General features: G+C 39.0%; 1 protein-coding gene across 10 annotated transcripts in view; it reads right to left on the bottom strand.

Annotated features, from left to right (window-relative positions):
• LOC121952540 (acetyl-CoA carboxylase) overlaps positions 1-24,365 on the bottom strand; it is a 47,600-nt gene extending 23,235 nt beyond the window's left edge. For 2 of the 10 annotated variants that reach the window (XM_088088978.1, XM_088088976.1), the window contains exons 1-30: positions 23,748-23,964; positions 22,338-22,596; positions 19,184-19,316; positions 18,359-18,497; positions 18,044-18,153; positions 17,864-17,945; positions 17,657-17,755; positions 16,601-16,707; positions 15,464-15,574; positions 15,164-15,373; positions 14,882-15,052; positions 13,476-13,637; positions 13,124-13,287; positions 12,823-12,973; positions 12,442-12,545; positions 11,569-11,796; positions 10,476-10,626; positions 10,227-10,361; positions 8,698-8,844; positions 8,424-8,612; positions 6,892-6,992; positions 6,542-6,630; positions 6,201-6,325; positions 6,006-6,119; positions 4,693-4,806; positions 4,515-4,604; positions 4,296-4,414; positions 2,584-2,607; positions 1,973-2,122; positions 1,387-1,530 (exon numbers count right to left, since the gene is read on the bottom strand). In XM_088088978.1, the coding sequence (XP_087945104.1) occupies positions 1,387-1,530; positions 1,973-2,122; positions 2,584-2,607; positions 4,296-4,414; positions 4,515-4,604; positions 4,693-4,806; positions 6,006-6,119; positions 6,201-6,325; positions 6,542-6,630; positions 6,892-6,992; positions 8,424-8,612; positions 8,698-8,844; positions 10,227-10,361; positions 10,476-10,626; positions 11,569-11,796; positions 12,442-12,545; positions 12,823-12,973; positions 13,124-13,287; positions 13,476-13,637; positions 14,882-15,052; positions 15,164-15,373; positions 15,464-15,574; positions 16,601-16,707; positions 17,657-17,755; positions 17,864-17,945; positions 18,044-18,153; positions 18,359-18,497; positions 19,184-19,316; positions 22,338-22,596; positions 23,748-23,829 (4,004 nt within the window). In that variant the 5' untranslated portion in view covers positions 23,830-23,964. Of the gene's footprint in view, positions 1-1,386; positions 1,531-1,972; positions 2,123-2,583; positions 2,608-4,295; positions 4,415-4,514; positions 4,605-4,692; positions 4,807-6,005; positions 6,120-6,200; positions 6,326-6,541; positions 6,631-6,891; positions 6,993-8,423; positions 8,613-8,697; positions 8,845-10,226; positions 10,362-10,475; positions 10,627-11,568; positions 11,797-12,441; positions 12,546-12,822; positions 12,974-13,123; positions 13,288-13,475; positions 13,638-14,881; positions 15,053-15,163; positions 15,374-15,463; positions 15,575-16,600; positions 16,708-17,656; positions 17,756-17,863; positions 17,946-18,043; positions 18,154-18,358; positions 18,498-19,183; positions 19,317-22,337; positions 22,625-23,747; positions 23,965-24,181 lie in introns of those variants that run through there. The other 8 variants (XM_088088977.1, XM_088088975.1, XM_042499287.2 and 5 more) reach the window with 7 other exon arrangements.
• Positions 24,366-24,935: the final 570 nt, after the last annotated feature.

Here is a 24,935-nt window from a genome sequence, read left to right on the forward strand (position 1 = left end):
CTTCACTCTGGCGTTTGTTCAAGTATTTGTTTGTGTGATACGTTTGGTTTTAAAGAGTTATTCTATTCTACAAAAAGGGGATTTTCCGCCATGACTGAAAGCTTTGTGCGCCAATCCATGCACACGCATTCAATGGGGCTGCCTGCAACTGGTCAAACGGGTGTTTTGGGAGGAACTCCCCCAACGTGGATGTCACTACTGCACAGACTCGGGCTCCAAATGATTTTGCCGAGTGGGGGCACGTCATCTGTTTTTAAGTACAATCTATGGTTATGACTATCGAGAAGTGCATGGTGGCATTCGTTTTCTGCATTTTCTTCATATTTTCTGTGCGTGCTCAGGATTATTACAGCCATGTACACCCATAGCACTATAAAAAGTAAGCGATCAGGAGCCAGACCATAAGCAGCAGGCATCAAAGAGACACAGCTCTGACAAAAATGCAATATAGCGAGGCAAAGCGTAAAATTAGAGTGAATCTGGGAAGGCTTATTCTATTATACCTTTCTGACATTTTGTATATGATAAGCATGAATAGACATGAAATATGCATCCTTCTTTTCACTGATTTTATAGACTCTTGGCTGACGACAGGCAATAAATTTATGATTCTGTATAAATTCCTATCTAGTGAGACGTGTCTCTTTTTTACTAGTCCTGTAGCATTATCACAACCACTCACAATCGCCATTTTTCGTAGCTCAGCTGCCTGTTTCACCAGTAGAGACTGACCTCTGGTGGCATGTAGTGTGCACTACAATGCACTGTGTCAATATAGCATCTATTTATCAGTGTAAAAGAAATTAGCATTTTTTATAGTACTGAAAATGATATCTTTTGGATTTCTAAATACCCCCTGCATAGCACAATACCATGATACTATTCAAGGCTTAATCTGGAGTTGGTTTTTCCTTTCACTTTCGGTAGCAAGCTTAAATGAAGTCTTTGTCAATTATGTCTCAATCTTGTGGAACCTATAGAAATCAGACAAGCCAGCTCTCTAAATATGTTGTGTGTTATGTGTAAACTTTCTGAAAGTCTTTCTTTTCATACTTCAGACTGATTCAATTTCTTTAAAATGTTGTATCTAACTTGATTTTATGATTTATGGTTATATCCTGTGATTTAAAGCACTTCATTTTTCTTTTGACCAGTTTTTTACATGTCCTTTTATGATGAATTGCCATGCTGGCCTGTTTTATGTTCATTCTGTCTGTTTTCACGGGAAGCACTGTTTGCTTATAATGCCCTTAAAATGCTTATAATGCTGTAAAGCTCTACGTGCTGCATTTCTTGTATGAAATTTGCTAAATAAATAAAGTTTACTATTATCACTGTTGTTATTAGGGATCAAGACCGATACGAATAGCATACAAAACGACTGACCTGGTGAACTCCTGGAAGGAGCGGAAAGCAACCATGGCTCCCATGCGCTGACAGGGTGGTGTGAAGGATGTGTCGAGCAGGACGTCACTGACACTGGCTACGTGCACCATGCCATAGTGGTTTAAGTTGGATGAGAATGACATCCTAGAGTATCGACAGAGAGCAATTACAATGGAAATCTGCCACACCACTAGAATGACTCTGTGAAGATGCCCCAATTCACCTTTAAGAACCTCACAACAGTTTTAATCTGTCACTTTTTGGCAACACACAATTACGTGCGAATTGTAGGAGAATCTTTGGTCTAAAAACTGAATGAGGTTCAGTAAGCAGTAACAAAATGACACCATTACGTGTGAACACAGTAAAAGCAGCTGTAAAGTATGGAGGGTTTTTTTTGACAGACCAGGTGTTAGTCAAATTAAAACAAAAGGAAACATTCCTTGCACAGGAACAAGGAAGCATAAAACCACCAGAAAGACCCTTTTAGATATCCAGTTTCAGTTTGTCGGGTGTTAGTCAGAACTGTCCCAGAAATTACACCCACTGAGAGCACTCAAGAGGTTTTTTTTCTTGTGATTCAAACCTGTCCACAGATTCCGAATCTGAGGCATTTTTCTTCTCGCCATTAGCATCCTTAGAATTACTATCTTGTGCGTTTAGGTCCTGGGGTTTAGTTTCCTGCAATCTAGAGTTGGCGGCTTTTACAATGTCCAGGATTGGAGCAGACATTTTCCTGGCAGGACAGTTGACAGGTTTCAGTTCAGGAGATTTTTTTGCACTGGTGTAAACATTTACCCAACTAGACATGTAATTTCAATTATCCTACACCACCTCACATCCCAAAATCTCGATATTAAAGCACATACACACAGTAGTTTGGAATATAATATTCTTTCATAAAGACACAGGCACACACACACACACACACACACACACACACACAGACACACACAGACTTTAAAAAAATGTTTGACACAGAGGCTAAAGGGCCATGCTGAAGTCAGTCAAAATTAGGAAACATGGTGTTTCTCAATCAGACCAAATTTCAGTTGCTAAAGCAGTTTCATTTTTGGGAAGCACCAAACAATTTGTTGACTTAATCACCAGATGAATTAATTATAACATGAGTTACTGCTTTGACCATGCAGCTAGCTAATCTAGTAGTCTATGCAATGAAAGTAATGTTTACAATACCTGTTTAGAGTGGGGATGTTCCCTCTGCAATCAAACAACATTGATTACTAAGTGGTTAGTGGCAGGCATCAGGAGAGGAAGACAGTCAAGGTGAAGCAATTTGTGTGTGTGTACCATTTAACGTGATGAATTTACTTGTGCTGATTAGTCTTAAAATGAATGCAATTAATGTAGAAAATTGAGAATAAAGGGAATTGAAATGTCTTTCTAGCCATAAACACACATTTCACTTCCTGACTGCTCCCTTTACAACATGCACTGAGATCCTCCGTGTCCCGAGCTTTACTCTGAACAGAGTAACAGAGAATCATTTCTCACTGTCATGCTGTCTTTAGTTCACAGTGATGAGCCAAACATGAATATGAGGGTTAATTCAAACACGATCACAAGCATGCAATCAAATGAGTGCATTCAAAGGATTTTTAGAGTTGAACTCAGCACAGCAAAGCAAACCACAAGCAAATACGCCAAAACACACATTTCACACACGGACAAACTGAACACAGTCGCACAGGTGGGATGCAGAAGTGCAACATAAATGCCACAGTTCTTCGTCTGACACAGGCGTTTTCAAATGCTGGGTGTGTATGTGGCAAATCCAGAGTTTGTCTATGGTTTCGCTCTGATTCTTGAGCGTTGAATAGCATAAGAGCGCCCCTGTGTTGTTCCAGGATTTGTAGGGAAGGGCAACTGACATGAGACTCTTGAGGCTGGCGGCTTTTTTGGCTTATGGCACTCACACAGTTTAAGAAAAGTATTTTCAGTGTAGCAAAATACCTTCTTTCACACATGAGGAGCATTTACATGGAGAACAACGATGAGCAATGACACAGCTGTAAAGGGTGGGAGGGCAACGGTGGCACCATGGAAGTGAGATTGTGAAGAAAAGTCAAGCTCTTCACTGTTGCAGTGACTTGAAAATTTATCATTAACGTATTTGATTTTTGCCTCACAATATTTATGGCAGGAAAAGTGTTTTTGAGGCATTAGAGTGATATGTTTTGTGTAACCACAGCAAACTCCATCTATGCTTATCACACTGAAAACTGAATACAGTTCATGCAAGAAAAGCTGAGGGAGCCACCACACGATGCTTTTAATTATGAGCCAAAAAGCACCGAGCAAGAACAATGAATAATGGGTGCATATGCTGCCACTACCATATATACTAAAATAACATAAAGATGCATGCTGGTGCTGCCAACTTGCCAGCATCACTGCTGCCAATTGAAAATTCTCCTTTTTAAATACTCATCCTTATTAGAACTATTGATCCCTGTCCATAGTGCCGTTTGAAGAGATAGCTCGGATCTTTTGAAGTGGGGTTGTATGAGGTATTTATCCATAATCAGTGCATTACATACAGTAGATGTAGCTGGTGCATCCCCAGTTTGATGAAAAAGCTATATAAAAAGCTATATTTTTGAGGGTTTTTTTTTTACTTTTCTTTTTTTGCCTTAAAAACAAACTGGATTTTTTTTAATGACGATCTACAGCAGCACATTGCTTAGATTCTGTGGTGCCACTGCTGCCTGCTTCTCCAAACCAGAGACGTGCCAACTGCCAGCTATACATTGTGTAAAATACTGACTATGGATAAGTAGCTCATACAACCCCACTTCAAAGGATCCAATCTATCCATTGAAGGGAGGAGCAGCGGGAAAGGTGATGCACAGCACATGAGCGTTGCCGGCATTGTCTGTGCGTGATACCTGTTGGGGTGCGAGGTGGGAAGCATGAACTGGAACTCTACTATACATGTGTTGTCTCTCAGCTGTCGATGCTGAACGCTGTTGAGCTCGTAAGCAATGTATGCCCTGCGAACGTACACCTGCGGAGAAAATATTTGTTTGACGTGTGAATCACACAAATTCAATAAAATAAGGTAAAAGGCAAATTGATTTGTTAACCAAGACCATCGTTCCTCTCACCTCAAGGGCAGCCATCCTGACTACCTGATTACTGTGGTAGAAGAAGTTGGGCAGAACATCAAAGATGGATGTTTCTGACAGGATCAGTTTCTAGAAAAAAGGGGAAAAAAAGTGTAGTTTATCATCTTGAGCACTTTTTCTGCCTTCAGAAAGTTAGTGTCACTCCTTTATTGCCTACCTGCAGGTTCTCGATGCAGAATTGGTGTCCGTACATATCAATGGCAGAGAGGAAGATGGACTCCACTTGGTTGTGTCGCAGTTCATAGGAGGGGAGGTGGGAAGCGATCAACACCTGGGTACAAAGGATGAATGAAATACTGTCAGATCACTTATTTATGATTAACATAATTACTTTTTTCTCTTGGCAGTTTGCAAAAGTGTTGACCTCTTTACACTTCTCTTTGCACATTTTTATGTTGTGGTTTTTCACCCGTAAAAAATTAAAGCGTAGATGGTGACATCTGGTGGTAAAACTCTCTGCTGTTTACAAAAGTAGATGCTCAACATGCTTCCTATCTGATGTTCTGCACACTCAAGACACACTTATGATGTATTTAGTTTGAGCCTATCCACATTTTTATCAGACTTGACCTACCTGAATATATCTATATCTATAACCCAGGGGATGGCAACCTTTACTATCAAAAAAAAAAAATTTTTGAACAATAATAAACAAATAATGAATCTGTCTAGAGCTGCAAAACCTACTTGGGCTTATAATGAAGGTAACATGCCCAATAAGTGTAAATTAGCCTATCAACACACTAAGTGGTCTAAATGAGCATTTAATCATTAGTGTTTTACCACAAGGTGGCTACTCTGCAGCGGGCTATTTCTGATTATTTGGTACTTACGTAGCACTGGCAGTAAAAGCAAACAAATCTGTCCACACACGATTAAATTCTGAGACTTTTGAGATTTGGAATTTGTAGCTAGCCTAGCTAGGGAGATTCACTGCTGTTGAGGTTTGGCAAAATTCAGAAGAAAAGGTGCCAGACTGTAGACATATGATAAACACATTGTATTTGATGAAATGTAATTTTTTTTTGTAATCCATGTATTGGCTACACATTTTTAAAATTTGAGAATGAAAGAATCATTAATAATAAAATAAATAAATTCAAAAGCAAAAAAACAAAACAAAAAAAACAACATTAATTCATTTATATATATTTTTTAATAAGGCCTCAGGACACTACTTGAAAGGGACAAAACAGCTGAATGTGGCTCCGGAGCCTGAGGTTGCCTAATCTTGCTCTAAATCAAACAAGCATATTGGGCAAATATAAATGTGAACAAGTGGCAATGAGACACAGTAATCACATGTACCTCCACTTTGTTGGCATAGCTCATGACAGTGTATTTACATGAAAATCCTGCACAAAGCAGCTTTAACTGCTTCAGAAGAATTCATATTTGTCAGGTCTTTACTGACAGCTGGGACAATGTCCTCTCAAATTAAGCAACAAAAAGAGGGAATCCAAATCTCACCTGTCGGGCTCGCAGTGCCACCTTGGCATTGGTTGTCTTGCTGAGCTGGGTGAGTTCAGTCAAGATGGCCATCAGCTCATCTGTCAGTGTGGGATCACGGCCACACAGCTGGTCCTACACACAGGAGATGATAACGTTACACAACATAGCTAGAGCTCTTTAAAATGCTCCAAATCAGCAAAGAGAGACACTTACAATCAGCATCGTAACCAGCAGGTTCTTCTTGGTGACTTGAGCGTGGGAGAAGATATAATTGAGCACATTGGACATGTCGCCTTTGTTTTCCTCACGCAGCGCAAACACACACTTGTCATAATGTCCTATGAACCAGACAACAGAGCTTTGTTAGAATCACAGACACTGAGATGTTAATTGTGAAAGAACTCCACCAGATGGGCAGAATGTGTAAGTGCAACTTTTCTGGAAAAACTTGAAGGACTGCAAAGCTGGAAACTTGCAACTCTTGCATGTGGCAACACGTCCCCATAATGAACATTTGAAAGCTATAATTAGGGTGTGTAGCGGCTGACCCTCACCATTCTGAAATTGGATCTCCACTTTCAGGTACTGTCTGAGCAAGTCCATTACCACCGCCTTCATGTGACCTCGGATGCCACTGCGATACCTGTTGGAGACAAACACAGTCTGGACTGAGACAAAGAAGAATGCAGCATTGAACTAATTTGACACATGGGATCTAGTGACATTTTTAAAAACTGCATCAAATTAATCACATCATGCAACAAATGAGCCTTTCCCCAGAAGTACACTGCATAGACAAAAAGCAGCAGTTCAACTTGGAGCAATCTCAGTCGAATGAGGATCTCCTACTGATTATTTGAGCCTCTGATTTTCAAGGGGCGGCCTTAGAGACTATCATACTCACTTCTGCACCAGCTGAACGATGCTTTGTGTGTTCATAAAGAAGACTTCTCTCTCTGACTTCTTGTTGAGTGTAGCAGCATGGCTGTCAAGGATGTTTGCAATCTGAGAAGATAAACAACGCAAGAAGTTCATCCCAACAGCAACAGAGACTCATAAGAAGTTAATCCCAGTGGCACTCATGACCCTTCAGATAACAGAGACACTAGACATAAATATAGAAAGAGATGTGTGATAACTGTGTGTGTACTGGCCTTTCTTTGCTCTTCATAAAGTATGCATGAATTCATAAGTGTACAAAGTGTTTAACCAGTTATAACACATCAAATCCAGTTGGGTGTTTGAATGACCCAGCTAATTTTTAGAGTGCATTCGCACAACAGACTGAATTAAAAGAACAGATATCAGAAACGCAACTGTTATGTGTATAAACACAATTCCTCATGCACACACGGCTGAACTCTGGCAACAGTAGCTAGCATACCAAGCTGCTGACTCAGAGAAGAAGCTACTGGCTGGGCCCGACTGCGACATGATGTAAAAGAGTGACAGGTGCCATGCGCACATGTTTGTTTTCAAGTTTGCTTTCAGTGGCAAGCTGTTAAACTCTGCACCTCATCATATTCAATGACAAGAGTAACAGACAGAGCTGCAACAAATCAGATCTGCTCATCTTTGTGAAGAAAATTCGTAAAAACCTAGAAAAGAGGTGGGATTAAAAAAAATTGTACTTCCTCTCACTCATCTTAGAATATGTATAAGTCATCATGCGTTTGACCATTTATTTTGCTTTATGTTGTTCATTGTTGTATATATGGCTTCACAATGAACAATGGCTTTGTCTGCTTTTGTGTATAATAATTTCTCTATTTTCTTTTTTACATGTTCAAAATAAATCAAAACATTTTTTATAAATGCATCCTACAAAGATGCATGCTAAGAGATGACCCTATTTTTGTTTATATTATTCACAAATAAAGGAGAGGGTGCACTGTATGATACATTAATACACGCAAATTTTTGCGTAAATTGATTAGCATTAGATATCAGCCAAACTTTCATTTTAAATTCTATACTAATCGGTGCATTCAAACTGCTTACCCTTTTGCAGATATGCAGTCTCTGTTATATTCATTTAAAAAAATAATTTGTTTACAAAAGACTCTGTAGAAAATGTCTTTTTTTTGTTTAGTTGTTTTTTTTAGCAAACTGGTATGCAACTGGACAATACAGAAGAGAAATTCCACTGTCAAACCAATCAAACTTTTTGAAGCAATTCATCACTGGAGGCCAATATAAGCCATTTATTAAGTTTTTAACTGCTGTTTGGTAGCTGATCTAATATGGCAGCATTTAAACTGTGCTATATATTTATGCATAACTAACTACTGTGTTCTCTGAGAACTGGGGTTTCCACTGAAAACAAACATATTGTTAATGATGCAGAAAAAAAAGAACAATAAGGTGTTTTTACTGTTATCAACAGATCAACTCTGGGTGTGGTTTGTATCATGTGTGCACGTGTTGCTGGGACACCTGCTGGCTGGGAAACTGGCAGAGCACGGACGTGATGTTGCTGGCGTACTGAGCCATCTCCTTCTTGATGCACTTCTCCACAGCAGGAGGGATGCGGCCTGACACGCTGGTCATGATGTCTTGGAGCTCCAGTAGCGGCAACGAGGGATCACGCATGGTTTTCATCAACCTTTCCACCCACTCTTTCAACTAGAAACCGACACAAGACGCATATATGTAAGGAAGTGCTTATAGCTGGAAGAGCTGATGTTTGTGGTACCCGGGTGTGTGTTACCTTTACGCTGAAGAAAGGTTCAGGAAGACAGAAGCCGTTCATAATGTGAACGAGGTGATCCAGTGTGTTGTGGAAGACTCTGTGTAGCTTCTCCCCCCTCAGAGCTACAGCCTGGATAGCAGGCAAAGCCCCTGTGTGCAGCTCTGCCTACAGGACAAACACAAATACTTTACATCATTGTGTTGTTTCATACACGAGCATGGTCAATGGTGTAGAAGAAAGTAGTGGACAAAATGAGCAAGCTACGCTGGAGAAATGCAAGCTGAAGAAAAAAAATCGTCTGAATAATGTTTGCCAGAGACAGAAGTCCAAATGTGAAGTGAACATTTTCTTCTTTTGTGGGCAGTTTTACTTAACCAGTAGTGACACAATTTTAGTGGGCAACTTTTCCACTTTTAAATGGTAACTGGTGTTTTTCCACCTGGACCCTTATTCACTGATAACTTTTAAAGCTCATGTGGGTCTGGCTCCAAGCTACATCACAGAAATGTTGATGCCGTTGTCCATTCTCTATTTTTGTTTTTTTTTACTTTTAATTTATCTTTTATGTATCTTTTCATTATTCTATTCTGTCTTGATTGTGTTAATTCTATTATTAGTACTATTAATTCCATGTTTACTGCTTTTATTCTTTGAATTGTATATACTCTTATTAGTATGGGTTGTCATTATTATTTTTGTTTTGATTAATTGTGCTTTAAATTTTGTCTGGTTCTCAGTTCAGCATTATTGTTTGGCTTTTATAATTATATTGCCTCTATGAGAAACTCTTTTTGCTTATGCTTTACCTTGTTTGTCATAGCATTTTGTAAACTATGTTTTTTTAAAGGTGCTATATTAATAAAGTTTTTGTCATTATCCAGTATTGAGTGTGACAAAACGGGCTGCATTTTTGCCACTGACAGGCTCAGATTGTTATTTTAAATGTCTCTTTCCTTCATGGGATCAGATGGAATAAAAGTATGAGCCTGTCAGTGGCAAAAACAAGCACTTTTAGTGGATGTTAAGTGACGGTGCTCAGTTGCAGAAAGGGCTTAGAGTGAAGCCACTTTTGCAGCAGTTGGCTGCAGCCATCTCACTCAACAGTATTTCAAATATTTCAGAAATTGTTGTTCCCATTAGTCACTTAAACACAAAAACAAAGAAAAATACCAGTTACCCATCTGCCTCCTGACTCTCTGACATTGACTTGGTTTATATGTTAACGCAGATGCCCATTGCCCAGATAAATAAGAAGTCATCTTTCTGTCTCATTGATGTTTTGACTTCATAAACTGATTTGTCATAAACAAAAAAGCACCCACATAAATAAAAAAGGAGGAAAAATAGTGCATCTCTCGTGTATGAAATAAAATTTTGACAGCTTGTTCTTTTCACAATAGAAGGCCTAAATGGAAATGTAAACTGATATTTTGAATTAAACAAAGACATATTACATATCAGGGGTCTTTTTGTAGCATGCATATTGGAAATCCTATTTGGCACAATGCCTTGGCTTGTGGAGATTGCGTTAGTCAGACATTAAGTACCTGTTGGACTCGGCTCGGGTCATCTAACTGCAGCTTAGCGATGACACAGCCAGGCTCCAGTGCTGCTCCAGCCCTCTTCACATAGTGAATACAACCAGACTCTGCAGCTGTGAGGGTCATCACCATCTTCATCACCTGGAAATAACAAGCACTACATTTACATCTATACAACTCAAACAAAACTAAAGTGAATCTAAACTGACACCATCTTTCTTGCAGAAAACCTATATAAATCTTCACATGCTGTACCTCTATTTCAGCATAGCACTGGCCAGAAAACACGTGCCCGCCATCCTCCACTGTGTACTGGATAAGTTTTCCAGCTGAGGGAGAACGCAGCAGCGAAGGATCGTTCTCCTTTTCAAAAACACAAGTCTTGTTCCCAATTGTGATGCGATACCTGTAGGGGAAGGAGAAAAAAAATAATCAGAGGGCTCAAGTGCATCAACAAATTACTGTGAGAACCACTTAATCACATATTTGATAGTCGGTAAAAAAAAATTGTGTTGGTATATTTTGAATGGTGTATAGGAGTAGACTAAATTAAAGTTATGTTTATAATTGCTTTACGTATTACATTATTTCCGTATTAATACAGGCTAAGTTATGTACTACAGCAGTTTAGTGTGTATGACACAAGATGATAAGATGATACTGTGCTAGGAGTCGGGGATATTGGTTTTTCAGGGTCGATAATGATTGTTAGTTGTTAATGAGACCCATAACCAATATTTGGAATGGATGTGTATTTTACAATAAAAATGAACATTTTTCTGTCAATATTTTAGAATTTGGAATATAACAAACCCCAACACAAAACTTTGTTAAAATGCCTTTAGCAAATGTTAAATCCAAAATGAAATGTTCAACATCATATACAGCAAGTTCCCAGCAGCTTTTTTTTTTTTAAGTACTCAAGTGAAAATTCAAACAAAGCAAAAGCTCCTCCCATACTAAATGCTGTCTTTGCACTTTATAATGAATTAATTTTATCTGCAATCAATATAATGAAATGATGATACAGATAATCGGCAAAATGCCAAATATCCGCCCCAATAATAAGCTAGGTTGATAATCTGTCAACCCCTATCTAGAGGACAATAAGAAGTCCGCATAGCTGTGGATCACTAGTTTTGACTTAATTTAGTGGCCTCAGAACTATGGCATGTTGAAACGGCCACTTTAAGTACTGTAAAGTTGTCGCAATATTTTCAGGCAATTGATTAGCAAAATAGATATGTGTCATTGCATTATTTTTTTATTCGATTTCAGTCTACTCTGTGGTAAAGTTACAGCTTATTTAGTAATGATAACTTCATTCTAAAGCTGTGTTTCCTCTCACCTGTCCACCTCTTCCTTCATGTAGGTAGTGTAGCTGCTTCCATCATAAGACAGCAAAAGACCTCCATCACTGAGCCGGTGGACGTCCACCTCAGCGGACGAGTTGTTCATGATGACCACGTAGGAGTTTGGAGACTGCCGTGTCACTGTCAGGACGTACTTGGTGCCTTCATAGATCAGCTCCACATCCACAGTGTTGAGTAGTGTGTGCGCTGACAGCACCTGGCCCCTGGTCAGAGGTCAGAGGTCAGAGGTCAGAGACCGTCAATGTTTACTGCACAAGTTTCTTGTTTCTTCACTATTTGCTGAAACTGATTACTCTGACCAGAGACTGCTGACAAACCCAGACAGCCCGCTTTAGGTTCATGTCCTGTATCTGTGTCATGTGGGTTTTGCCACTGCCTCGCCCCTTTAGGAGACTGACAGCAGCCGTTATTCTATTCATTTTAATGGGAAAAGTCGACAAAAGTACAGATTATGACTGCTCCCTTTGTCCCATAGTCACTGAAGTAAATATTGGACCTATTTGTCACAAGCCCAAAGCCTTCTAAAAATTGTGACACTGAAATGGCATTTATTCAGACAGACAAATCAGGAGAAAATGAACTTTGTTTGATGTCTTTTTTTTTTTTTATCAATACAACTGACGTCGGTTTATATCGGAAAAAACATAGTAGATAAAAATGACTGGCAAAATAAGGAACAAACATTACATTTGTACTGTATATAGTTATATGTTATCCATCCACACAACGTGACGACCACGCCCACTTAGGAGACGGAAGACAATACCATTTTGTATCATTGGTGCAGCCTGTAATGAGGTTTCCTCTGTTATAGAGTATCTTTGTTCTGACATGTCTTTTTTTTTTACCTTTCTAGAGAATGCAGAAAGTTGGACACGCTGTTCCTTAGATTGACGTCCGCCACATGAAGGGCCCCACTCACAATTCCCAACATGGTGTCTGGACGCTCCGCCTGCACATAACATCCAAAAGAATGTAAGTTCTTTTTTTATCAATTATTTCTAATTGACAGCATCATTTAGCACTTTGCCGGAAAAACGAAACATGCAAGCTTAAATTCAAACTGAAGGTGGATGAAGAGCACAGTTTTTCTATTATCACAAAACTTAGATGTAGTGTGGGTTCAGCACTGACGTTGTAATTGGAGTCAGTATGTCAAACACATCTTTTCCCTTTATAGTTTTCTCAAAGAGCATCCAGTAGGCACACCATGGAACATGACTGCATACCTGCATCTTCTCTGAGATGAGCCTGTCCAGCCAGCCGGTGTCAATGCTGTTGTGCTGAAAGCTTTCCGTCTCCAGCAGCTTAATGAGGTATTCCACTGTCGTCCTGAAGTCTCCTCTGATGGACAACTCCTTCAGAGCCACCACCATGTTGCTAGAAATGTTAAGACACAGATGTCTAGTATAAAAACCTCTGATGAGACAATTGCAACAGTAATACCTCCCATGATAAATATGTATTGGCAATAAATAAATCATGATATTTCGGACACAGCAATGTTTTTCAAATTTGCCGTGTACTCACGAGATGGCCTCTTCTCGATTCTCTCCCCAAGAGAAACAGTGTCCAAACTGCGAATCGGCAAACTCATGCAGCCCTCCAGCCGCCGCAACGCTAAAGTAGCCCCATACGTTTTTATTGCTCCTGAAATTCAGCTCTTGCACTGTTCCTGAGCTCGGCTTGAAACCCTGAAATCAAACCACATTTCATCTTCTCAGAGACTGAATCAAAAACAGCTAATTTGACATTAAGAGAAGATTTAAAAGCAATAACAATGACCATTATTTGTGGTACAACAGAGTAACAGAGTGAAGGAGTGGCTTTGCGAAACCTTTATCTGCAAATATGTTAAATACCAGAAGAGTGTGAGGCTTACCTCATCAGGGTTTTCACTGGTGATTCGTGCAGCGATGACGTGGCCCCGTGGGGAGGGGGCTGTGGACAGACCCTCAAAGTCAATGGGAGAGTCTCCCCAAGGCTGGACCCCATAAAGCATCCTGATGTCTTTGATCCTTTGAAGAGGAATACCCATAGCAATCTGACAGAAGATAGTGGTATTAGTACAACACAAGTGTACGCATACAGACATAGATATATAAAACATTAAGGAAAATGGGCCCTGAATAAACAGCTATTTTAGCACATATTAACTTTAAAAGAATTTTTGGGGCATTTATCATGTGTTTTCAGTCTTAATTTTTTTGATAATTTTGAATGTGTTCATGCATATGGCACAACTTCTGGCATTATTGCATATTTTTGTTTGTTTTTGGAATTTCCAGCTCGGTTTCTACAATAAGTCTAAAAAACACTGTGTAAACAAAATTGTTACATTCATACTGTTAAGTGCAAAAAAATGTGCCACTGAAACCACTGAAATACATGTCATTTCCACTAGGTACACTGTCCCCAGGCTGGGATAATCAAAAAAAATCTACTTAGCATGTAGAATATGGAAAATCATTTTTTTTTGTTGTCGTGTTTTTTTGCATTATGGAGGTGTAACTACAGAGAGTATAACATACAAGCACCAGGGAGGGCTGCAATGCATGCAAACAAGATGGAAAAACAATGTCTCTTTTTTTAAAGATAATGTTGAAAAGTTGTCTTTTGCACCATTTAGTTAAAAATAGAATGCTCAAAGGCATTCAAACAAACTTTTGAGTTGAGAGTTGTGGAGTCTGTATCATTTTAAATTTTGACTTTGAGATTTTGATTTTTACTTTAACAAAACATATTGGTTGATCTTTAGCACATATATGAATTATAACTGTATTCACTTCGTATAAACCACATAAGTTTTCCATTGCATGCTTATCTAACAGCTGTCAACATCATGCGTTCAGTTTTCTATACAACCAATAAACAGCATCTCTCTGACAGACAGTGAGGCCGGTTATAGCCTGGAAAAAAGGACCCTCATCCTTTGTGCCAGAGACAGTGTGTCACTCCCTCAGTCGCATCCAATCAGCTTGGCTGCACAGCTTTCCCAGCAACGCTGCCCTTCAGCTTGACTGCCGCTGACCTATTTACACACAATCCTTAACACTGCAGAGCAGACCACGTGACCCAGTGCTGCTACAACCACTGGATCTACTACACCGTTACTGCGCATTGCCTCCTTCTTTTGCAGACGGTTGCCACGGAGACAGGGGGCCTGTCTAGTGCTAAGCGGTGAAGCGCACCAACTTTGTCTGCTACAGGACAGTCACAGACTTGAACGTGCTGTATGTGATGTAACTGAGTGTGCTCTTACTGCAGGCACGTCTGGATGGGACTGACCTGTAGTTGGGCAGCTGGCAAGTTGACGTCAGCCACCATCTCAGTACAGGGGTGTTCCACCTGCAGACGAGGGTTGAGCTCCAGGAAGTAGAAGCTGCCATCCTGGCTGTAGAGATACTCCACTGTACCTGCACTGACGTAGCCCACCATCTTTGCCAGCTTCACTGCACACTGAGGAGTAAAAATAACGCTATTCACATCAACGTTTAAATTTACTTAGTTGGTCTTAGATCTCCATTTATCAGCTATATAGAAGTACAAATACTGCTTGATGGGTTGTACCCTTTCCATGTCCTCAAACACATCAGAAGTGGCGATAGTAGCGGGAGCCTCCTCTATAATTTTCTGATGGCGTCGCTGCACAGAACAGTCTCTACCAAACAGCGAGATGGCGTTGCCGTATTGATCAGCCAAGATCTGGACCTCGAGGTGGCGGGCGTGCTTAGCCAGCTGCATCACAAAAATAGGTGATCCTGGGACTTCTGCCTGGACCTGGGGAACCAAAGAGAAAGTAAATCCTTGAGCCAACAAATGCACAGACACCCGATTTGAAATTTCAGTTTGGTCTGAGTTTCCACGTACCTGTCTGAAGAGGTTAGGGAAATCATCAGCAGAGTTGACTTTACGGATGCCTTTTCCTCCGCCTCCCTCCGAGGCCTTCACCATGACTGGGTAGCCGACCTTCTCCGAAGCCTGGCAATGGAAACATACAGCTTTCCAGCATCCGTGTAAATACGCACATGCAACATTTATTTGGCATTCAAGACGAGTGAGAGGATTGTCAACTTCAGGAGGGCGGAAACAACTCGCTCCCTCCTGCAGGTCGACGGTCAAGATAGTGCAAAGTTTTCAGTTCTTGGAGATGCATATCACAGACAATCTCTCTTAACGTTTTGAGACCTGGGCAAATTGGCTTGACTTCTCTTCTCAAAAACATGGGAAGAAGGCCATAACTTTAGGTCCTCTTCTGTAAGAAATGACCTAGAAATTAGCAAAAAAAAATACTAAAAAGGTATAAGATAAGTACCTAGGCTAAAAAAAAAATGCACAAATGGGAAAGTAAGAATAAATAAATGAATAAGTAAATAACTGGGCAATTATCTGAAAAAATATAAAAATGTAATTATTCTGTAAAATAATTAAATATATAACTTTGATCATTAGAAATCTAGTTTGCTGGAAAATTTTCCCTAGCTTTTTCAAAACTATTTTTCCAAATCTACTATTTTTCTTCGCAACATTTCTTATGTAGTTGCTTATTGCCCTTTTCCCCATGTTTTTAAAAGAAATGAATCCCATTTGCATCAAGGTTTAAATACATGTGAAAGGCATCTGAATGCTGGATGACGATCCAGGTTTCAAGGGGTTAAAGCCACAACACCCCCTCCTAAGTGAAGAAGGCTTGAGAAGAAGGCCTATATTTTCTAAGAAAGCTAAAAAGAGCTAATCTGTGCATATCCATCCACTCCAGGTTTAACAGATGTATCAGACAGGGTTTTCAAACCTTCTTAAACATCAAATTTAAGGACTTTTCAGGCCCAATTTCTTCAAATTCAAGGACAGTTCTGTGCTTGTTTTGTTTTAATTCCCTCTTTTTATGTATTGCACTAAGACTCGGGGCAATTATAATTCCTTCCTTCTTGTAAAATACCCTGTAAGGAGAGGAATGATGAAAAACTTGCACTTGTTTACAAACTGTCAGTTGCATGACATGCTTACCTTCAGGCCATCCTCCACATCCTGAATGCAGCCAAGCTCATACACATCCGTAGGAACATTGATGACTTTCTTCTTTTGGTTGCTCTCTGTCCATTCTACTGTCAGGCCTGGGAAGGACAACAAATAACATATTTGCATACAAGCAAACAAATAACTAGTCCAACTTTGTTTGCTTCCACCAATTGCCAAGTTGCAGTTTGCATCCATGTCTGTTCTGACTCATAAATACGGAGTGAAGACTATGAAGGACTTGAATGAAAAGGTATTTAGTGTATTTTGGTTAAATCAAAGTTATCGCTTACATTGTTTCAAAATAACTGTAAAATAAGTAAAATAACTGCCAGTAAGAAACATGCTGTTTTTACTTGAGAGAGTACAAACATTTGTCATAACCAGTCTATGAATACTTGACTTTTTGAGGCCACAGAAACTTTGACCTTTGTTCATCAAACTCTAACCAGGTCATCCTTTGTGCCAAATTCAAGAAATTCCCTCCAGCCTTTCCTGACAGCTCGCGTTCACAAGAATGAAACGGACTGATGGACAACCCAAAAACATAATGTCTTCAGTCACAGCTGTTGCAGGCATGGAGGCATAAAAACTTTGTGAGGTCACAGTGACCTTAAACGTGGACCATCGAATTCCAATCAGTTCACCCTCAAGACCAAGTGAACGTTTGTGCCTAATGTAATGACATTCCCTTCAGGTGTTCCTGAGATACCACGTTCTCAAGAATGGGATGGACGTGAGGTCACTGTGACCTTAAAACCACCAAAATCGTACAGGTTTATTTTTGAGTCCAACTCTACATTTGTGCCAAATTTAAAGAAATTCCCTTCAGGGATTCCTGAGATTTTATGTTCACATGAATGGGACGGACAGACAGGCAAGCAGAAAATATAATGCCTCCTGCCACTGCTGTCCCCAGCGCAGGGGCATAAAAATCTTTTTTTTTTCCTTTCATACTATAGATAGCCTCTTTTGATTTTTCAGAGCTAATCATAAACAGCCTCAACAAAAATCTATCTTTGAACTTCGAAATAAACGATGACATACCTGCGCCGCTCCAGGGCAGCGTTGGAATGCCTGCTGTCTGAGCCACAATTGACGAGGCAATCTTGTCTCCTAGAGCCCACATAGCCTGACTTGGGGGACCTGAGGAAGGAGTAAGCAACAAAAAAATCATTTTAATTAGTAAACTGACAATGTGAAGGTAAGTTAAAGGGTCAAATAATAATAGACAAAGTGAGACAATCATCTTACCCATGAAAGCAATGCCATTTTTGTGAAGCAGCTCCGGGAGTTTGGGGTTCTCTGAGGCGTGACCCCATCCAGCCCACACTGCCTGTGAGGAACAACAAAACGAAAAAGGGGTATTTAATCAATGATACAATTATTGTTTACAACAGGAAAACTTTGGATATGTGAAGCGCCTGATCGTACCTGAACAGGTATACGTTTAGCAATATCCAGAATGAGCTCAACATTGGCATAGTTGTTGTTATTGGTCCCTCCTGGCACAGGCACGTAATGATCTGCCATCTTGATGTATTCTGTGAAAGACAGAACCACAGAAAACCTATTATTCCCAAATCATCTTGCGGCAGTCACATTTTTTATTATTATAATATTCCTGACAGGGCACTGGTGTACTGTCTTCTAATGAGCTCTGGTGTTTAGAGTGTGGCGTTCTGGCACCACCGTTGGTGCACTTACTCAATTTCACATGTTCAGAGATATCATGCTAAGGCAGCTCACCTGCATTGGCCTTCAGGTCTTCTGGGGTCACCATGACAACAAAGCGGATCGCCCTTTCATTACGAAACATCTCATAGGCCCAGCGGCGGATGGAGCGCATGCATTTGACTGCAGCAATGCCATTGTTGGCGATAAGCACCTGACGAAGCAAAATAGTTGAGTTACTGATGGTGATTTGCTCACATAAAATGAAACAAACAGTAGTGGTTGGTCATATACACTGCTGTGTCTGTATGCATAATGACCTTATGTTCATTTTAACCCTTTGAAACTTGAGCAAATGGCCTTGATTTCAAAAACACAAAAAGAAGTTGCATGCAGTTATAAGAAAATTACCTGAAATTTAGCACAAAAAAAAGAAACATGAAAAATGTTTTTAAAAAAAATAAAATAAAATAAAAATGAATAAAAACATAAAAAATGAATAAATGCATAGATAAAATAGTTAATAATAATAATAACATTTTCTTTTTTTTGGGCACTTTTACAGTTTTGATTTTTTTTATTATCTTTTAATAATTTTCCCTCTCTCGCTCTCCTATTTTTTAAAACCTAATTTTCAGGTCTTTTTCTTTGCCTAATTTCTCGCAGTTTGTGGGACATCTCTTGCCAAACTGCACGGTGCCTTTTATAAGCTGTGTTTTCAAAAGACTTTAAACCAGTTTGCTCAAGTTTTTAAAGGTTTCAGTGCTTGTAAAAGGCATCTGAACGGCGCACAAGAAAACTGGGGTTCAAGGGGTTAAAGACACTAATTAATTAATGTTTTCAATATTGAGTGATTTATTCTGCCAGTAGACTTTCAGCATCCAAGATATAAATCCTTACCTTCTCGATAACCTTGTTGCCACCAAAGCGGGTGACAAATTCAGCAGGAGAGGCCACAGTGAAGTCTCTCTGGAGGTCAATACGCCGGCGATCTCTGCCTTGTTTCACCAGGTGAAGCCCTGACATGCTCGGCCTTTAAAAAAGGAATACAGAGAATGAATAACCAAACATTCACATCACTTCTAGTTTTTGATGGCACTTATAATGAATGACTAATGGCTAATAACAAGCAGATAACTCATAGTAACTGACAAGAATTTAGAAATTAAGCTGCCAGAAACAAACTGTCACATGAGTCTTTTGGCAGCAGCTTTGCTTTAAAAAGAGATTATGTTTATAGTCCAGAAGATAATAATACACTGATATCACATCCTAATGATAAGAGACTGATCTAAAGTGGAGGAGGAACTGACTACTGTGTCTTATCTTATACTTTATAGCTCGCGGTTGAGTTATAGACAGTTTAATCTACTATTACGTGTGAAAAAGAAAAAGAAAAGAAAACTTAGCAATGACAAGAATGGCGGAATGGTCAACTATTATGCCTTTAAGAAGAAAACAGCCAGTTTACAGTAAAATAGAGCGTAACACATTATGCATAACCGCGCAGACATGTTCACATGATTGGGTAAGCCTCCAACAGGGCTCGCAGAGGGAAAAATATTGATTTACTTATTCTGAATATTTGAAATTAGGGTTGCACTGTTCTTAATCTGTAAAATTAACCATCGATTAATTGTTATCTGAAATTAAACATGAAAAACTTTGATTATTTTGATCAATTCCAAATGCATTTTTCCTTAGTTAAAGCTAAAAGCAACTTACTGCATATACTCTGACAGCATTTCATAGCCTATTAATTAATTGCCTAAATTTCAATTAAATGTTAAATGTTCAATTAAATTACTGATGACCAATAAGTCGACTGTCAATTCATTGACTTAAATCCCCATTTAAAAGTTTCAGTTGTGTTTTTTTTTCTGCAGGATTGACACACAACTTCCGGCTTTTTTTTCTCACTCTCATATTGTTAATGTTTTCTGAAAATCATTCTGCTGTTCTCTGCAACTAACCAAGAAAAAGAGATGTCATCGTTGTGATGTTACAGCTTTTTCATAAAAGTCATTGAACAAAAAACATTTGAATTGTATGCCCCACATGTCAATTTTTCCCTGTCGTATCAAAAATGAAATCAAATATTAATATTTTTCAAGGTATTGGATCGAAGAAACTCCAGTATCATGAGAATACTGTGGGTAGTTAAAGGGGGGGGATATGACCATCAGCTGAAGGGTGTGACAGCGGCTCGGCCCATTTGGTTGATTGCTTTCTGTGGCCTGATACTGCATTACTGCATCACTGTAGCAGACACCGGCACAACGCAAATGAGTTCCTGATTTCAGTCCAGCTTTGGAGCCACAAGGATTTGTTCTGTCCTGTGAGAGAGACAACTGTGGGGGGGTGGAGAAGGCAGACGCTCCCATCCAGTATATCCAGTTTCAAGGCTGATACCCAGCTTCTTTTAGTTATCTTCTCTCATCCTCTTTGCCCTTATGAAACTGATCAAACTAAAGCAGACCGGACGGAGAATTGATCCCCATGTCTCATATACAATAGATAATTTAGTTCTAAAATTTGCAGTTTGCATATACACGTTCCTGACGAGCACAAAAAAACCCACCACTATCAGTATGGATGTCTGAATGACAGAACAATATTTAAGAAAAAAAAAGAAGAGAAAATATGTCTAAAATCATTTTAACCCACTGCACTATAAAACTGAGCGGTTGATCTTACTTAAAATAATCTTGGAAAACAAAAAAATTTAGCTGTATTTACTTAATTTTATGAAGTTGTTGCAACTTAAACAGACAAGTGCAAATGCCTTTTTCTTTCCTAATCTTTATCTAAATTAACCTGATCATGATGAAGATGATTTTGCCAATGATGAAGTTAGGAAATCTGCAAGTTCTGTTTTCATGTTAACATGTTTAAGAATATACAAATATTATTTACTTGTACACTGTTAAAAGAAACTATTTGTTCTGATGAAAATTTAGTTTCTGGGCTGCCGAACATTTTCAAGTTATACAAGTTGAATTATTAAAAAAAAAAAATCACCTCCACTTGTCTTCTCAAATTCAGTCCACTAAAAATGTTAAGGCAGCCCAGACACTAACTTTTTTAAGTTAAAACAGTGTATGTAACAGGGAGGGTGCAGTACAGTAAACTTGAAGTTGCGAAAACTTAGAAAGATTAATTTAGTTAAACCTGTCATTTTTAAGTTGCAACAACTTCACAAAATTATGTAAAAAGATCAAAATTTTAAGTAAAGTTAACAACTACATATAAAGTTAAAAAAAAATATACGTAAGTAAGTAAGACTTACTATTAATATTTTCTCATATTTTTCTAAGGGTTTCCTATTTTAAGCAAAATTACCTTGTCCGATTTTACAGCGTGTAGAAAAAGAAGTGCGTAATTATAGGGAATACATTCTGTAAGCAGTTACCTACATCAAAATCAAACCCAAATCTTCTGTGAGGCCTTAGAGTAAAATGTCTTTCACAAGCCTCTGTTTGTGAAGCTGACAGTGTAGTGAGGCTGGCAGAGGCACTAAAGACTGCTGCAAGCTTTAAACAACTTTCTATCAGTACTGAAACGTTTCTTTTACCGGTCGGATTGGGAATTTGTGGACATTTTTCCAACTTTCACATATCCACACACTCAAGTCTACTTTCTAGGCTTACCACACAGACTCAGGAGGACACAAGCAACCCTTTTAGCAGTGTGCAGCTAGTGAAACCACATTCTTTCACATGTGCAGTAGAAGGGGCTACATGGCGACAGAGGAGGAGTATATCTCCTGATCTGCCGTCTTGAACTACGGGCCTACTTCAACAACGCTTATTTCATCGAGACAGCATTCAAAATTGCAGATTCCCTGTTTTTCATTTCGTATTTGCAAGCCACTAATAAATATTGTAATTCAAGGTTACAAAATGAAAAAAAAAACTTCAATTGTTGCTGAGCATATCGTAAACTCTCAAGAACCATTTTCCACGCCAGGGAAATATTTCAAGTATCTTCCTAAAATGACACATTCTTGATACAAATTAATCTGCATGCCTGAAAAAAGAACTTGCATTCTAACCTTAGGTTGTGCATGGGGCCTTCAATGTGGTCGAATCCCATTTCAAAGGTGCTGCTCGAGCTATCTGAAGATGGAGACAAGGAGCGATTGTCCTTCTCCTCCAGCTGCAGGTCATTCTTCCCTTGGATTTCATCCTCCGAGTTCTCCTCTGATACTGATCCCACAATGAAGTGAGAGTGCAAGGCCGCGACGGCAGGGTTCTTCATGGCAGCACCATCCTGCTGTGCCATGGCTGGGCGACACGAGCAGGCTGCAAACACTGGCAAGAAATACAACAGCGGCAGCAGCTGTTATAAAGGAGACACAGTGTCCAAATATCAGGGTACAGTGTGACATTGCCTTGGCTGGCATGTGTTTGTCATATTGCAAAAGTGAGTTACATGAACTTAAGCATCTTGATAATGCAAGTGATATTGCAACACTTGGACTAACACTGGGAGCATCAGTACACTGTGTGCAGGCTCTGACATAGTACCATTATAGAACATTCCAAAACTGTTAAATACTGGCATGTTATTCTGTTCATACTTTCATCAGTAACCATTACAGCAGGAATAAAAAAACATACTGATACAGCATAGTATCACAATATTTTGGATGGCAATATTGTAACGATACATTGACGCCAGGTTTCTTTTTTTTTATAAATATTGCAAAATTCAAATTAAACTTTTGGTAGTCTGCTACCATTATATATTAGTTTGTTGTTGTTTTTTTAGTCCCAAAAAAATGAAAATTTTGAAACGTTATCTTTAGAACTTTATCTTTTTAGATGAATCAGGTGTTGACAATTTCTTGTCTTTTTGGAGACATAATTTACAGTTGAAAAAGATAATAAATCGCAATATACGTTATCGCAATACTCAGCATATCGCAAAACTTTTAAAAGTGCAATAATATTTTATGATAACTAAAGTATGTTGATAATATAATATCGCGGGGCCTCACGTGATGAAACCACAAAGCATCTTAAGCATCGTTTCATCCCTAAATAACTACAACTTCAATAAACAACACAACCCATGTGAAACGCACATAAACCGTTTATAAAACGTGTATAAACCCTGTCTGAATGGGAGATACGCTTAAAGTGTGCCGGCAAATTAAGACCAATGCAAACCAAAAACACTTAAAGCTCGTGTAATGGTCGAGACAGCTGTATGACTACAACTTTATGTTGCATAAATTGATTTCAGGGCACACTTCACTGAAAAACACTTATAACACTGGACTCCTTCTTCACTTCCTCGTCTAAAAAAGTTACCAAAAACGTCCTATACAGTGTAAATTAACGTTACCCTAACTGCCACGGTGCTCCCCAACGTACATCTTCACCTTCACGTTGCTACAGCTAAAGTTGTTTCCACCTGCTCGGGCAAGTGGAAGCCTTCCAGGTAAGGCACACCTTACCTATCGATAGCTGCTTGTGGGACCAGAAAAACAAGCCGAGCACTGCGACCACACACGCTGCAAACGCGAGCAACGGGAACATTACAAAATGTCGAAAACTACACTTAACAGACCGGCACTTCTGACTCGAACCGTATTATTTAATGGCATAGCTGACAAACTGCTTCCTAGCTAGCTAAGGTTGGTGTTTAGTCTACCTGCAAAGTCGAAGCTAGCTCTGCTAACAGATAAGTGAGACACTGATGCTAATAACGTGGCTATTAGCTAGCTTAACGTAATACAATTATAATGCCACGGGAGTGGCTCTAATACAGCAGTGACAGTCTGCAGGTATACTCTGTTGTGCTGTAGTGCAGCGTGCTGAAATCTTCCTGAGCGCAACTACGGCAGACAGGAATAATCTGAGATAAACATCTCGGCTAGCAGCAACTCACCGGTGGAGATACACCGAAACGGAATCCTGAAAAAGTTGAGCGCAGCAGATCGATAAATTAGTTGTGTCTGTTAGACACTGTTTCCAGTGATCATGAAAAAAATCACATCATGATGAGGTAACGTATGCTTTAACAGCAGAGAGTGGGGTGATGTGATGATGCGCAAGCAGGTTACTCTTGGACGTTGACCTCTGACCGCAGCTTCCGCTATAGAAATACAGTACGTAGAAAAGAGTCACACCAAAGCCGTGTGCCATGTGGGAATCTGGGAAATAGCAATAATAGAAGTATTTCATTTGATGTCTGTATATGGTATGGAATATGAAATAAATGACAAATACTAGAATAAATGAAAATTGCGAAGATGTTTTATTTTACACCTTTGAAATCTCTCTCTCTCTCTCTCTCTCTCTCTCTCTCTATATATATATATATATATATATATATATATATATATATATACCTCTTGAATATATATATACCTCTTGAATATATATATATATATATTCAAAATTAAAATGCTCATGCTCAATTACTATTTTTGGAAGAAGAAGAAGAGGAAGAAAATTAACTGCAATTTTATGGTATTGTGTGTCTGTGCAGTTCCACTGAAGCACATTACAATAACAATGAATATACACTACTACACTTCCACTACCAGTTACAATGTACTTCCACTGCATATGTTCAATTAGTTACAGGCATATTCCAAATTTTAAATTGGTTCCAATGAAAGAATAATAGTTCATATCAT

The sequence above is a fragment of the Plectropomus leopardus genome, chromosome 15 (genome assembly GCF_026936395.1).
Source record: "Plectropomus leopardus strain MGB_pleo_1.0 chromosome 15, ASM2693639v1, whole genome shotgun sequence".
Lineage (NCBI taxonomy): Eukaryota > Metazoa > Chordata > Actinopteri > Perciformes > Serranidae > Plectropomus > Plectropomus leopardus.